This window comes from Lepisma saccharinum, chromosome 20 (genome assembly GCF_977018435.1).
Source record: "Lepisma saccharinum chromosome 20, izLepSacc3.1, whole genome shotgun sequence".
Taxonomy (NCBI): Eukaryota; Metazoa; Arthropoda; class Insecta; order Zygentoma; family Lepismatidae; genus Lepisma; species Lepisma saccharinum.
In genome coordinates this window covers 4,011,998-4,028,719 of record NC_139248.1, presented here as the reverse complement: position 1 = coordinate 4,028,719, position 16,722 = coordinate 4,011,998, and the positions used below count along the sequence as shown (strand labels likewise).

The window sequence follows — 16,722 nt, the reverse complement described above, 5'->3', positions numbered from 1 at the left end:
ACACTTAAACCTAAGTATTACGAGGTTTTTCAAAAATAGAGAAGGTACTGAGACAAGAGAAGCCTCTTGTTTCCTCTCAAATTCCGAGATGAGACTGAAATAAATATCTGCAAAATCAAAGCAAGACAATCTCATTTGAAACTCTGTTATCATATTTAAAGAAATTGTTCAAAATACATTTAAATTACTGTGGGACATATCAAGCGTATATTTTACTGATTTTTTCAAATAAATCATATATTTTCTTTACTGTAATTGCAAAGTCAATCCATTAGTGACAATTGTGAGCCTGTGCTGCCCGGTTTCATCTATTCAGAATAAAATTCCGTATTTCGTCGGGTTGCACCGTCAAAACAAGATGCAAAGGAAAAAAAATGTTAAGAAAAGTTTTTGCTTTTATGGGATATATGTTATGGAACTGAGTGCTGACTCAACGTGCATGTTGCTTATATTACACATTTCGTGGGTCAATAACTTCTGAGTTGAAACCGAAACAAAAATAAGCACAAAGAAGAACGACAAGGACCTTACCAAACAGGAGATGAGATGAGGGAGGCTGTGACAATGTTCGAATCATCTAATTGCAATATCATTTCCAGGTGAAATGAAATGAACAAAACAACTGCAATTTGTGATTTTATCAGAGAAAAGGGGGGGATTGAAGTCTACTGTAAGAAAATCACATTAGTCAGATGAACTCACGAGATAAATGAGATTCACTGCAGGTTCTATGATTTCCCAGTTGGCTTGTCAAGAGCACTGTGATGCTTAGACTTGATACAATTTCTTACTTTTTTTTTGGGTGAAAGGAATGCAATAGCGGTCTAAGGAAAGGAAAAGTAGCGTTAAACGTGCTAAATGATTTCTCTAGTTCGTTAAGGTTAGGTTTGTAACATTGAACCAAACTGCTTGCACATTCAGCTGTAGATATTGGTAGAATTTGGATTAGATTCATAAGGCCTTTGAGTGAAATGGGAATATTTGATTGATTTGGTTTATTTTACTTCACATTTCTGCCATTTTTGGCTAATCGCGAAGATGAGAATGAGTGATGACATGGTGAAATTGACAAAGGGACACTCGCAAATACAGTACCATGCGAATTAATCAGATCAAGCTCCTTTCTTGTCTGAATTGTCAGCACTTGCCCACTAGGTGGCAGAAATGTACATGCGGTGGCTATTTTTCTCTCCTGCGTTTTCTGTGCATTAACTTGAGCATTGTTGACACGGTCAGGCATCTCGTGCGTTGATCCTTTGCGTTTGTGTACATATCTATGTGTTCGTAAGTGTATTTTGTTCCCTATAATCAGTAGGATAATTGTGGTGTAGGTGTCAAGTGAGATTCTGCCAATGGATACGACACCTAGGAAACGTTCTGCGATTGTGACTTTATCGCAAAATATGTCTCTGTTGGTGTAGCTACCGTAAATCGAATTATCAAGCAGTACAGACAAACTGGTCCCATTTCACCTAATAAAGAAGAAGAAGACCTCGCCATATGATGACAGATTTAGTCTCAGGAAAAGTAAACAAAACCCGGCTCTAACTCCAGTGGAATTGACACAGGAATTGAGGGGCAAAGGAGTGCATTTGGACGTTTCCAATGTAGGACGTAGACTTCTTGCAGCTGGACGGAAAGCCAGGAAACCAGTGAAAAACAATTTCTTTCGGCTGCAATGCACAACAAAAGTCTCTCGTGGCCCCGTGCCCATCCAAATTGGACAGAAGACGATTGGAAGAAAGTTGTGTTCTCAGATGAAACACATTTTGAGGTCCAGGAACAGAGGGTTCAATACGTGCGTCGGTCGAGTAATGAATCTGTAACGTCAGCACATCTGCAACAGACCATAAAACACCCTGACAAGAAGATGTTTTGGGGATTCTTCATACATGTTCTGAGAAGGAAAATTATTCCAGTGCTCCAGAAGTTTCCAAATGGTGACTGCATTTTCCAGCAAGATTTGGCTTCTTGTCACACTGCCAAAAAAGTACAGAATTTTATGAGAGAGAACAATATTCGAGTGTTAAAGTGGCCAGGGAACTCCCCGGATGTCAATCCAATCCAGAATTTGTGGGCTATTTGCAAACGACGAATATCAAAACTGAACTGTTCCACAAAGCAAGCAGTGATTAAGTCTCTTGTTCGTGTTTGGTTCCATGACAATAAACTTAATACAATATGTTCAAAGCTTGTAGAATCTATGCCAAAACGTGTAATGGTAGTTATAAAACAAAAAGGAGGACATATTAACTATTAGAAATGATTATCTGTTTGTACCTTATGTGAAAAATGAATATATGTACCAGAGGCGTATATTCGGGGCTATCTAGGCTATCTGCGAAGCCCAGAAATGAAGAAAAAATATCTATCAAAAAATGGGCACCCATTTTTTCATTTCAATAAGAAGATGACCCTATTTCGTAGAAGTTGGAAACATTGCCCGCTTTCTTTGAATTCGCGAGATGGCTGGCGGGCAACTCCACGGGAGTGACGGGTAAGCTTGACAGGGCTCCGATCAATGTTGCAAACCAATTTTTTCCACCATGTAATTTCCCCAGGATCAGGGAATTGTGGAGTTACTGTTACAGAAGAGAGAACATGGTTGCATATGGCGGAGGAAAAAAACCCTCTGAACTTCCTCAACAGTCTGGGTAAATGTTGCAAACCAATTTTTTCCAGCACGTAATCTTCATAGGAATGGGGAATTTTGAAGCAAAATTATCACGGGAAAGGGGAAAGTGTCATGTGGCAGGGACAAGAACATAATTGAACTCTTGCAGAGGAGTTGAAAAAGATGTCATTGACGTTCAAACAACTAGATACAGTGGGGAGTAGAAAGTTGTTGGCTGAGCGGGAATGGTTTACCGAAATGACAAGGACCAGTTCTAGTCTAGATCGCGTCGAGAGGTCCTGGTGTGTGGAATTTATTTACAGGCAGCGTGTGAATACAGTAGTGAGTGGATTGTATTTTGTGAATGAGATGTGCTGTGTGTTGTGTAGTGAACTGAAATGAGGGACATAACAAGCTGTCTTTCCGGCTTACGAATTACAATAAGCTCCAAATCGTTGTGGATTTTTCTTGTTATGTCTACTTTATGAACAGATAAGCTAATGGGGATCGGACCTACAGTTAAAGTGGTATCTAAACCAACATGCATCGAACCCGGGACCCCTTAGTTTCAAGGCAACAACGTTATTACTGCGCCAACAAGGAGTACCCGAACTTAAAATCGTGAAAATAGGTAGGTTGAAATTTTATTTTTATTCTCTTATTTAGGCCTACATAATATTTCACAATATGGTCCTTTCATTTATGCAAATAAGAATGAAATTCTTGAAATCCTTTCCTTGCTGACAGTGTACATTTCCATGTTTTATTTATGAGGTATATATTTGTAATCACAGTGTCACATCACTTCAACCCACCGCCCCAAATGAGTTAAAAAAACAAAAACACCCCCACCAGCAAATTTTTGTCCATTTGAACACTATGATATGGTGCGATAGCCCAGGTTCTTAACCCAGCACCACTGATATGTACAAATGTGTTTAAAAAATTGAAGTATTCTATGTTGTAAGACAACAAATGTAAATTTTTGGATGTTATTGCTGTGTTCAGATTAATTTGCACGGGACTGAAACACCCACGCCTGGATATGAACTCGAACCTCTGGCATCATAGTGTGCTGTGCTAACCACTCTGCCAAGGGGGGTGGTGAGGTGGGAATGTGTTTTGGATTTTCTATGTACATGCGGACATTTTTAACTCTGACTCGCACATGCTTCTGCTTATATCAAAGTTCACCTTTTCACAAAACGAGGAATTGCCATGTCACCCTAAAACACACGCATGTATCTGCATTTTATACCACTACATACAAAAATAAACCTTGGCTGGCTCTTCAAATTATCCACAAAGATTGATAAGAAAAAACTTTCAAGGATATGGTGTTCCTTGCTTTCCCTTTAATAAAGGAAAATTGAATTGAATTGAATATGAAGGTAGCATATTGGTTACGTGCGTATATGTATATATTTGTGCGGGAAACAGAAATAAACTGAACTGAGATGACGGCAATTTGGATGATGTTTGGATTAGCTTTTTTAAAAAGTGGCACAATATGTATGACAAAAATGCCCCGCTAGGGTTCCATGTCACAGCGGAGGTAAAGATAGCAGCCGAAGTGGAATGCGAATTCTCCTTGGATTGGTGATGGAAAGAAGGGGAGGGATCACTCGTAGGAAAGGAAGTTCCCCACAACTCCGTAGCGTGGCACCAGCTGCTCGCACACTTCACCTTGGCAGGGAACTAAGGATTTCAACGGCCACTCAAGCATTCAGTGTTGGTGATTTTAGAATGTATTTTTCGTGAGTTTTAGGTGTTTTTAACAAAGGTAGTTTTAAATTTGTATGTGTCAAGGGCCATGAAGTGTTTTTAACCCAAACCTTTTACCTAGTATCCTGTTCCGAGCCTAAAATACGACCACCTGAAGAAGGAAGCAGTAAAGCTTCCGAAACGTAGTTTACAACGAATACATAGTCACTTACGTAAGTAGATGAAATTTAATACTGTTAACATATTTTTGTTTAAGAGATATGAAGGATTTCGGTTTTGTATATGTACTGAATGATATTACTTTCAGCGCTTAAAGAGCGTCATTAGGTACAGCTAATTATATTACAAATACATGCTTTGTTAAATTACATTCCAAAGATAGACCCCTTACGAGTTGATTGAGAACCATTTCAACTTAGTATTTTTTTAATACCACACCCTCTAGATGTATGAGAAATTACCAGCTTCACTATTAAAATAAACTGAACTGGAGTGGAACTATATAAGAATGGTATTTGCAATAGTATGGTTTCTATACCCAGTGGGTGATGATTATTCCTGGTTGGGATAGTAGGCTGAATCCTACTCACCCCTTCAATCTCACCATACATTGAAATGAATAGATGTATCATTGTCCACAATTTTCATATTTCAAACTCCCGATTTTCCATCCTGTTATATTCTAAATGAGGCCAGAACAAGGTCCAGAGCTTTGTGTTTTTCAGAATTGTTATCTGGTCTGAAAATCTGTTTTAAAATAACCATAAATTCTAAGAAAAAAAATATTTATACAAATTTTGCATTAAAAAACAAGAATATTTACTATGCCTTCACATTATATCTAGCTATAAGTGGTGTGTGTACACACACACACACAGATATTTATGGGAGGCTGAATTTTGTACCCCAGCCCCAAATGAAAACCCTTCCTGCTCCAGTGTGTAGCCAAATCAGGAACTTTTTGGCAAAGGTTGCCAAATCAGGAACATTTTGGGCGAAGGTTGCCAAATCAGGAACATTTTGGCAAAGGTTGCCAATCCAGGAACTTTGTGGCAAAGGTTGCCAATCCAGGAACTTTGTGGCAAAGGTTGCCAATGCAGGAACTTTGTGGCAAAGGTTGCCAATCCAGGAACTTTGTGGCAAAGGTTGGCAATCCAGGAACTTTGTGGCAAAGGTTGGCAATCCAGGAACTTTGTGGCAAAGGTTGGCAATCCAGGAACTTAGTGGCAAAGGTTGGCAATCCAGGAACTTCGTGGCAAAGGTTGGCAATCCAGGAACTTCGTGGCAAAGGTTGGCAATCCAGGAACTTCGTGGCAAAGGTTGGCAATCCAGGAACTTTGTGGCAAAGGTTGCCAATCCAGGAACTTTGTGGCAAAGGTTGCCAATCCAGGAACTTTGTGGCAAAGGTTGCCAATCCAGGAACTTTGTGGCAAAGGTTGCCAATCCAGGAACTTTGTGGCAAAGGTTGCCAATCCAGAAACTTTGTGGCAAAGGTTGCCAATCCAGGAACTTTGTGGCAAAGGTTGGCAATCCAGGAACTTCGTGGCAAAGGTTGGCAATCCAGGAACTTCGTGGCAAAGGTTGGCAATCCAGGAACTTCGTGGCAAAGGTTGGCAATCCAGGAACTTTGTGGCAAAGGTTGCCAATCCAGAAACTTTGTGACAAAGGTTGCAAATTCAGGAACTTTGTGGCAAAGGTTGGCAATCCAGGAACTTCGTGGCAAAGGTTGGCAATCCAGGAACTTCGTGGCAAAGGTTGGCAATCCAGGAACTTTGTGGCAAAGGTTGCCAATCCAGGAACTTTGTGGCAAAGGTTGGCAATCCAGGAACTTCGTGGCAAAGGTTGGCAATCCAGGAACTTCGTGGCAAAGGTTGGCAATCCAGGAACTTTGTGGCAAAGGTTGCCAATCCAGGAACTTTGTGGCAAAGGTTGCCAATCCAGGAACTTTGTGGCAAAGGTTGCCAATCCAGGAACTTTGTGGCAAAGGTTGCCAATCCAGAAACTTTGTGGCAAAGGTTGCCAATCCAGGAACTTTGTGGCAAAGGTTGGCAATCCAGGAACTTCGTGGCAAAGGTTGGCAATCCAGGAACTTCGTGGCAAAGGTTGGCAATCCAGGAACTTCGTGGCAAAGGTTGGCAATCCAGGAACTTTGTGGCAAAGGTTGCCAATCCAGAAACTTTGTGACAAAGGTTGCAAATTCAGGAACTTTGTGGCAAAGGTTGGCAATCCAGGAACTTCGTGGCAAAGGTTGGCAATCCAGGAACTTCGTGGCAAAGGTTGGCAATCCAGGAACTTCGTGGCAAAGGTTGGCAATCCAGGAACTTTGTGGCAAAGGTTGCCAATCCAGAAACTTTGTGACAAAGGTTGCAAATTCAGGAACTTTGTGGCAAAGGTTGCCAATCCAGAAACTTTGTGACAAAGGTTGCAAATTCAGGAACTTTGTGGCAAAGGTTGCAAATTCAGGAACTTTGTGGCAAAGGTTGCAAATTCAGGAACTTTGTGGCAAAGGTTGCCAATCCAGAAACTTTGTGACAAAGGTTGCAAATTCAGGAACTTTGTGGCAAAGGTTGCAAATTCAGGAACTTTGTGACAAAGGTTGCAAATTCAGGAACTTTGTGGCAAAGGTTGCCAATCCAGAAACTTTGTGACAAAGGTTGCAAATTCAGGAACTTTGTGGCAAAGGTTGCAAATTCAGGAACTTTGTGGCAAAGGTTGCCATGCCAAAGTGGCGCAGGAACGGGTGGGTACAGGGGTACATTATACACCCCCAAACCTTACCACCTTAAATCCAAATGTACCCACTTACATAATTTGACACGTGCAGGGTGCTACTTTTAAAAGAAAATATTTTCAATTCGCTTAATAAGAAAGTTTCTATTGTTTAGAACATATAACTATTATCTTTGTTTCCACAGAAATTCAAACCATTGTAATCTCATTCTACCACAATGTGCTAGTTACTTCAATGACCTGAGTTCTTGGAAACCCATTTAAGGAGATGGAAACTGTTCAAAATCTGTGTGGGACAATGGAATCAGGTAAAGTTTACTCTCAGAAAATCATTATCCTTAACCAAATACTTGCACAAACAAGATGGGTGTACAATGCACTCTTGTACCTCATCCATAAATTTCATAACTTGGCAAGAGGACGCTCTGAAAACTACATTTAAACCTACGTATTAAGAGATTTTTCAAAAATAGAGATGGTACTGAGACAAGAAAGGTTTCTTGTTTCCTCTCAAATTCCGAGATGAGACTGAAATAAATATTTGAAAAATCAAAGCGAGATGATCTCGTTCGAAACTCTATTTGAAGAAATTGTTCCAAATAAATTTAAATTAGTATGTATGTGCCTTATTCAGACATACCAAGCGGATATCTTATTGATTTTGTCAATAAATCGTATACTGTGTTTACTGTAATTGCAAAATTAATCCATTCGTGACAATTGCAAGCCTGTGCTCTCCGGATTCATCTATTCAGGATAAAATTCTGTATTTCGATGGTTTGAAGCATCAAAACAAGATGCAAAGGAGAAAAATGTAAACCAAAGTTTTTTTCCTTTTATGGCTATATATGTTGTGAAATTGAGTGGTGATTCAATGTACATGTTACTTATATTAAACATTTCGTGGGTAAATAACTAAGAAGAACGAGAAGGACCTTACTACACGGAGACGAAATGAGGCTGTGACAGTTCTTCACTTGTCTCATAGCAATATAATTCCTAGGTGAAATGCTTTGATTGATTTTACTTTGCTTTTTGTGACACTTTTAACTAATTTTTGAAGATGAGGATGAGTGATGAAATTGATGAATGGACACTCACAAACATCCATGTCCAGGCCGGGAAATGAAATGAACAAGACAGGGTGCAATTTGTGATTTTATCAAAGGGGGCGAGAACTTTTTTTTTACCTATGCATTAGGTGAACTTAGAATTCTACATTAATTGCTTAACATCTCATTTTGATATGCAACACAAACAGAATGCCATTTTAAGTTAAACTCTTTTTTAAGTCAAACTGTAAGAAAATCACATTCATCAGTTGAACTCACCCCCCCCCCCTTCTTACTTCACGTAGTAAGTATTTCAATAACCCAAATGTTTTTTGCTATATATGTGGAATATATTGTCTACCATCACAGAGAAGAAATATCACGGATGTAGTGAGAGATTTGTATCAGGCTTATTTTGCCAAAAATCTGGGACAACAGAATAAAAATGGGTCCACATATAGTTTGCAAAACTTGTTTGGAATCACTTCGTTATTGGGGCCAAAGCGGACGAAAGGGACTCAAATTTGGAGTGCCCATGACATGGAGTGAACCAAAAAATCATGTTAATGATTGTAATCACAAAAAGAAATATTAAATTGTTGTTGGAAGTTCATTTATATGTATGTCTGATGTTTCCGCCATTTTGATTTAGTTGCATTTATTTCATAAATTAGAGCCAATTCAGGAAATATATTATTATATCATTATTCAGCAGCATGAAATCGCCCTAAATTAGCTCTCAAACACTGTGCCGCAATTTCACTGTTCCCCAGTGTAATCATCCACAAGTCAGACAAGGAAAAAGCACTGTGTAAAAGTATTTGCACCATAATAATTACACCGATATTATTCAACAAATCTTGTAATGCATTCATGAAGTAATCTGAGCTGTGGCCAAAACACAGTGATGTTACCAAACAAATACACTGGGCACATTTGTAATTTTCAATAACTGCTTTGTTACTAGATCGTTGTATAAATCCCAGAATCAAAAGCTACAGAACCTGTTCCCGCTAATTAATGTACAAATCACAAATACATAAAACAATAAAATCACCTACCTTTGCTTGCTTCTTACATATCAAGCATGTTCTCAAAAATATTTTAATGAATTTTAATTTTGAATGCATTCATCAGGACAATCACAAAGAAAATAATCTTGAGAATTTTAAAGCAATGCGAAACTGTACTATTATGCTTATGGGAGATTCCTGGCTAAAACGTTACTTTGCAAAAATTCTGAGAACAGTGTTTTACAAGAACAAGATTTATGCATATTCCTCTACCAGGAAAGAAAATAGAATTTGAATAAAATAATGTAGTCTCTCTCAACCTAACAAGCAAGAGAAGCGGCAGAATATTGTCTGGTAATCCTATAAAACTTCTTGAACAAACTTCAGCTATTCACATTCTCATGATTGCAACCTAAATGTTGCTAAACTTTCTAGACTGTTTTACGGACACAATACAAACAGTAAATCTAAAAATATGTAGTATTTACTTTTTCTGTGTTCCTAAATGCTTCCAATGCCTGATCATGTAACATCTGACTTCAAGCACAAAACCAACTTCACGAATCTCGCATGAAAATCCACTGAAACTCAGCGTCTGCGACAATCATAAATCAAGAACAGCACATTATGAAATGTGAGCACTTCGTAACACTTGCCAAAAAGCATTAAACATTTGGAACCATTTCCCAAGTGCAGATCAGAAGTTTATGTTCACCGTTATGATTTGCCAAAAGAGTACAGAATACGAAAGCTACAACAAAGCCTGCATAACAAAATAAAATATCCTCATTGAAAGGTCATGAGGAACGAAAAAAGCTAAATTACGAAGGAACAAACATTTTGGATGCATATTTATGAAATTAAGCAATAAACTCGACCAGTAAATGTGCCAAATGTACATACAATGGTAACGTCACTGCGGAAGAAGTGAAAAATGGTACTTACAGGTTCTCGGAGGAGGTCGAAGGCTGCTCGGTGGCCGAAGTACTAGCTGTTGCAGAGGAACTAGCTGCATCAGTATTTGATGGCACTCCACTAGACAAGCCCGAAGGCCCAGGTTGTTCATTGTCCACTTCAACACTAACAAAAGTCGATGCTTGAATGTTTTGCGGATATTCATAATCACTGTCAATGTCTTCTTCTTTGTTAATAAAGTCACCACCACTATTGTCATCACTACTGTTCATCATGTCTTCCTCCTTGCTAATATCTTCTGCTTTTTTCGAATCACCACCCCCAGAATCTGAGGCATCTGAAAGGCCCAGGATGTGCTCGTCTTCATCCATAGTAACATCGTCTGTCTCTGTCTTGATTACAACCTGAAATAAATTTAAAATTACATTAATATATAGGATAATAATCACATGAGTACAATTTTTGTCTTCTTTTATGTAACCAAGTAATTACAATATTTAACACTAACTGGGCACATGGCCGTTGTGTTTCAAATAATAACAAGATGTGGGTCAAATAATACCATATGGTCCAGCACAGGTTACTCAAACATTTTTAAAAATTTACATTTTTTGTTGGTGTAACCCCTATGCAAGGGTAGTTCAAAACAGGTTTTAATTTTCTACAACTTGACTTCGTTTGAAAATGGGGCCCACTTTTTTTTTCACGACTGCTGAATTTTTGGCCTTTGCAGACAATTGCGATAATTATAACTGCTAAGAAAAATGTTAGAAAGTTGTGGTAAAAAAACATTCCACTTCAAGATACATTTTATGTTTTTTCACCAAGACTAATGAAATAGATGAAATTTAGGGCCAAAACTTGAATATTCAATTTTGAAGAAAAATAAAAGGTTAGGATTTGTTTAAGTAGGGAAGTGATGTCATATCAGAACTATAACTTTTCAGAGCAAACACATACATCCAAAGTTTTAGTAGAAAATATTTGAGCTCTGTTACTGGTTTCTTCTTTGAGTTATAGCTCTTTGAAAATGCCAGTTTTTAATTTCTTCCAAAATTTGGGCTGCCAATATGTCTGGTGGGGGACACCTAACAAAAATTTGACATTCATAGCATAAGAGTACTCTACGAGAGGTACCCACATAAAAATGTTGAGATTGATTGATTTTCCATGGATAACAAAGTTGCAATAGGGAGAAGTTGGGCAAAAACACGATAATTTACATTATTTACAAATAAATAATTATGTTCAATAAACTATCATGCGATTAAAAATACTGTATTTGCGAATGGAATAGTAAGCCAGTTAGTGGCTATTATGAAAGAAAAGGTTCCCCCTTGTTTCTGCAGAACTTGTACAGTAAATTCCTTCACATTCTCTATTAGAAATATTATAAAATAAACACACCTCGTATAAATCATCCGATGTCATTATCCAATTTAATATCTAAGAAACTAAAAATGGGGGAACTGCAAATCATACCTTGGTTTGTTCGAAATACACGAAGCTCAAAATGCTCATAAACGATTCATATGCTTTGGTAATAAGAAGGAATTTGGACATGAAAAATGAACTTTGCAACACTTACATCTACAGGAACTATAGGCTCTTTCGCTGGCGAACCATCTCCTTGGTCCCCAGAAGTTTCAGACGCAGCGTTTTCTCTCTCCATCCTCTCCTTCTCCTCATTCTCTGCCTTTTCCTCTTCTTCCAAAAACTTATTCAGTTCCTTCTCCGATTTAAGGGTTGCTTCTCGGAAGTCATTGAACATTTCCACTTTGTACATACAGTCTTCACATATTCTTTTTGGAAGTTTATCATTTCTTAACACCTGAAAAATAAAAGCACAATCATAGGAAGGTTTCTTTTATCCCCCTAGGGGCATTCTGCAAATTCAATACTCTAAATAGGCCACCATGAGCAAAGCAGCCATGTCAATTTCTATTTTGATTTGTTTTACATTGCTTTTGTACCGAGACATGACATGAGTGATGGAAAAATTATACAGGGTGCCTACCAAAATAACAAATCCAAAATTCTTGACACTTTTTTTTTGTTTTGTTTTTCTTAACCTTTATTAATGTTTCACCCCTATGTAACTAAAGTTGGAAATTAGCAATTAAGAAAATAAATACTACCTAGTCGTATCATAAATACTGACAGAAAGTTTGAGGCAGTGTGTACAACCGGTTTTCAAGGTCGCGGCCAACCTTCCTGTGCAAGAGGCTGGAGTGGGCCATTGTGAGTTGAGCTGTCATAGAGGAAGTGTGTTCGTAAAAGTGTAGCTATGGAGTGGGGCGATTACGAAAATCGTGTGGCAGTAATAGCGCTTCATAAAGTGGGTCAAACAGCCCCCATGATATTCAGAACACTTAAAAAGTTGAATATCAGCAAATCTTTCGTGTATCGGACTATCAAGCGATTCACAGAGACTGGGACAGTTGATGATCGCCCAAGGCAAGGCCGCCCACGCAGCGTACAAACCAAAAAGTTAGTGCAAGCAGTGGCAGCCTGTATTCTGAGAAATCCTGTACGAAAGCAGGCAGTGCTTGCTCGTGAGCTGAACATTCCCAAAATGTCAGTGTCTCGTGTGTTAAGAAGTGACTTGGGGTTGAAGGCTTACCGGCGAAGTACAGGTCACTTCCTCAATGCACGTCTGAAAGAGCAGAGGGTGATAAAAGCAAAATGCCTCCTCCAGCGTTACGCCAACAATGGCCACAGGAAAATTATTTTCACAGATGAAAAGATATTCAACATTGAGGAAACTTTCAATCGCCAAAATGACCGGGTGTATGCGTCAACATCCCACGAAGCTCGGGAGAAAGCCCCGAAGATCCAGAGGGGTCATCATCCGGCCTCAGTCATGGTTTGGTGGGGTGTGGCGTATGATGGCACCACCAAGCTGCATTTTTGTGAAAACGTCAGCCAGAGTGTACGAAAATACTGTGTTGAACTCTGTTGTGAAGCCTTTGAGTGACACTTTGTTCAGGAACCAACATTGGAACTTCCAACAGGATTCCACACCAGCCCATAATGCACACTCCACCCAGGAGTGGCTCAAGAGCAATGACCCCGGACTTCATTGCTCCAGCTGATTGGCCTGCTAGCAGCCCTGACCTCAATCCGTTAGACTACAAATTGTGGTCAGTGCTTGAGGGCATGGTCTGTACGAGGAGGCATGCCAATATTGACAGTCTGAAACGGTCCCTGGTGAAGGCAGTGGCGACTTTCCCTACGGAGACAGTGCGTAATGCTGTAGATGAGTGGCCGCAGAGACTTCTAGTTGACTTCTCTACTTTTTCTTGACTCCTAGATTTCCTGTTAAACATTCATGCATGAGCATGATTTGAACAAGTGAAATATTTTGCTGTAATGTTGGCATTTATTTAATTTGAACAAGGTGCATTCAATAACAATAACAATAACCGTGGTGGCTCAGTCGGTAACGCATCTGACTACCATGCTAAAGGTCCCGGGTTCGATCCCCGGCCAGTTCAAATCCGGGAACTTTTCTAACGTTGGAAGCGGCCCCGGCGTCCACCCAGCGTCGAATAACATGGGTACCTGGGGGAAACCCTGGGGGGTAAAGGCGGTCAGGGGCGTGGTGCTGATCACATCGCCCCCACTCACGACCGGATCAAGAAAGTGTGGGGCGTTACCCCCACACCCCCTATACGCCTTCATGGCGTGGTGCAAGGCACAGGGGAAAACTTTACCTTTTTTTAAACTTTTTACCATTCAATAAATAACCAGAAAAGTTGTATAAGATTGTGATTGTTATGTGTTTTGTTATTTTGTGAAGGCCTGTATGCTATTCATAGCTGGCGCTGGCACGCCTGCGTCACGTACGGGATGATGGGAAACAGTTACACAAGATGACAGCACCCTTGCAGGAGTGCTCAAGCTGGAGCAGCGAAGTGTTGTGAGATTTTTGTTGAGTGAAGGCATGAAACCAATAGAAATTCATCGCCGCATGACAGTTCAGTATGGTGACAACTGTATGACTTCATCACAAGTGAGCTGAGAACTTCAAACAGGGCCAAAATGCTTGTTGAAGATTCTCCGCGTCCAGGTCGCGTCCGTCACCGTGTGCTCAACCAGGGTGGCCACTTGAAGACCATGATAACATTTAAGCATAATTCCCGATTTTCAAGGCGAACTTTCCAAAAATTCAAGGCTACAAGCAGATATTTTCTCGATTTCAACCTTACGTTACCGCCTCTCACCAATCACCCACCCTCACACAAATATTAACAATATAAAGGATCTGTAAGATACCAAAGTATCCAAAAATTCAGTTAAATTAAACGACATATAATTTTAAAAACATTTCACATACTCAGATTCGAAATACATCTACAAACACATCTTAGAAAAATTAATTGTATAAAAATTTGAAACTCAAATTTACCTAACCAAATTCAAGATATCTTATCTTGCAATAATCTTCCATCTGTCAGATAGATTATTGTTCTGCAAAGGACACTAAAAAAATAAACTGATAGAGAGAATTCGGTTTTATTTTCCATGCAGCTTTCTCTTCCTTCCTCGATAATGATAAAATCTAAACTGTGAAAACTCGCCTCAAGAGATTTATAAACATTATAAATTGAATCGGATTTGGATTAATGAAAGTTGCAATTTTTCACATCTACGGAGAAAAATTCAAGAATTCCCTTAGCCAATAATTCACGCATAATTCCCAGAATACAAGGAATTCCCGGTGAGCAGCTACCCTGTCAACGGAGTGCCTGATAGGTCATGTTAACTTTGTTTTGGGACCACAAGGGGCCAATTCTTGAACATTACATGCCCAGAGGTGATAATGTAAACAGTACCGCCTACTCCAACCCTTTGCATGAAAAACTGAAACCAGCCATTTTGCGGAGACGACGTGGTCTGGTGTCCACTGGTGGGTTTTTGCTCCATAGCAATGCAAGACCACACACTGCCAATGTCACATTGTCTACCATCGAGGACCTAAAATTTGAGTGCTTATCCCCACCCTCCATATTCGCTCGATCTCGCACCTTCAGATTTCCACAACTTTAGCCCACTAAAAGATGCACTAAGTGGATCGAGGCTCCAGAATGACGACGAAGTCCAGTCAACTCTGCAGGAGTTGTTACGCACGAGTCCAAAATATTTATTTCCCTGTGGAATCAGTGCCCTTGTCAAGTGCTGGCAGAGGTGCCTTGAACTAGAGGGGGAACTATGTTGAAACATATTTCTGTAGTTCTTTTGTTGCTTGTAACAAATATTTGTTACAACATATTTCCAGTAATACATTGAATGAGGCTTGTATGTAAGAAATTTTGAAGATTCGAAGTACAAATTGCAGTACAGTGTAAGTTAGCAAATGATTTTTTTTTCAACGTTGTGCACAGTAACAAGTTCTTACTCCTTGTCTTCGTCCCCCTTCCCACTTTTTACTAGAGTATTAAAAAAAATAATCAGCAAACTGTAAGAACAAAAGTATGCCAGTTTAATGCATAAACAGAAAAATTATCTATGCTCTGTGAAAATATATGTGACTCCATGTGTACCCAACAAAAAAATTGATACATTGGGCATATTTCATAAACTACAGTTAATACGTCAAAACAGAGGCAAGTTCCTTTTAAATTGCAATTTTAAGCTCAAAACATGTATACATGAACATGATGTATTTTATTTTCATTAGTCATGGATTTTTACCACTGGCACCTGGGTATGAAGATTTTTCAAGCACTGCATGGAACCTACAAGGTGTTTCCCATTCTTATTCAATATTATTTGATTGTAAAGCAGCTGATACAAAAAACCACGCCTAATAAAACTTCTGGAACCATTTCAAGTTATGTTAATTGCTGAATATTTGTTTACCATTCCAGTCATAATGCAAATGTTGTTGAGTGAGTACTTTCATTAATATTAGCATAACGGAGTCATGAGAGTAATACATTTATCATAGAGTCTGGTTCAGTATAATTTCATGATAGGCAAATGCCTCCAGTACGAGTACACAAAACAAAATCTAGCGACCATTCCTTTGCTTTTACCTGTTACTGTGCAACTCTGCCAAGCATATTGAGTTATTTTTACGCCAATGTAACTTTAAATTATTTATCACTATGTGCACGAGATATTGTCTGGTGAAGATCCATCTTCTGATGAGGCAGCCATGTTTTTTGCAACTACCAGCCATATGGCTGACCACCAGATAAAGCCCAAATTTAGTTCACTGCCAACTAACACCCAGTTGAGGAGCTAACCGCAGATGGAAAACCCCAAAATTGCGATAACCCCTAGTTAATTTTAATCACACATTGAAAATCTAGCCCTTAAATTTTTTAAGACACCACAAGTACCTGGCCTACACGATTTTGTGTGACGTTTTGAAAACATTTGCCTGTTGCAAACTTACAGGCTTATTGATACTGAATGTATTGTGTGACAATTATTCAGAGATCTATAAGTATTCGTTACCATATTCATTACTTTACATATCACAGACATGGTTTTCTTATGAGCTAAAATCTATTCAAGAATGGGAGCTTACTGTTCATTTGCATGGTTGGTGTTGGATTGATGTGTGTACATGTGTACACTGGTTTTTAACCAGTGCACCATCTCCACTTATCATCTCAACCACCATTTTGAGGTTGTTCAATGTCTATCTAACATTACGTGG

At 39.1% G+C, this 16,722-nt stretch overlaps 1 protein-coding gene across 3 annotated transcripts in view; it reads right to left on the bottom strand.

Annotated features, from left to right (window-relative positions):
• Nucleotides 1-16,722, bottom strand: part of LOC146003656 (uncharacterized) — a 174,007-nt gene that overhangs the window by 141,180 nt on the left and 16,105 nt on the right. For all 3 annotated transcript variants that reach the window (XM_083142007.1, XM_083142010.1, XM_083142009.1), the window contains exons 2-3: nt 11,638-11,880; nt 10,080-10,453 (exon numbers count right to left, since the gene is read on the bottom strand). In XM_083142007.1, the coding sequence (XP_082998133.1) occupies nt 10,080-10,453; nt 11,638-11,880 (617 nt within the window). The remainder of the gene's footprint in view (nt 1-10,079; nt 10,454-11,637; nt 11,881-16,722) is intronic.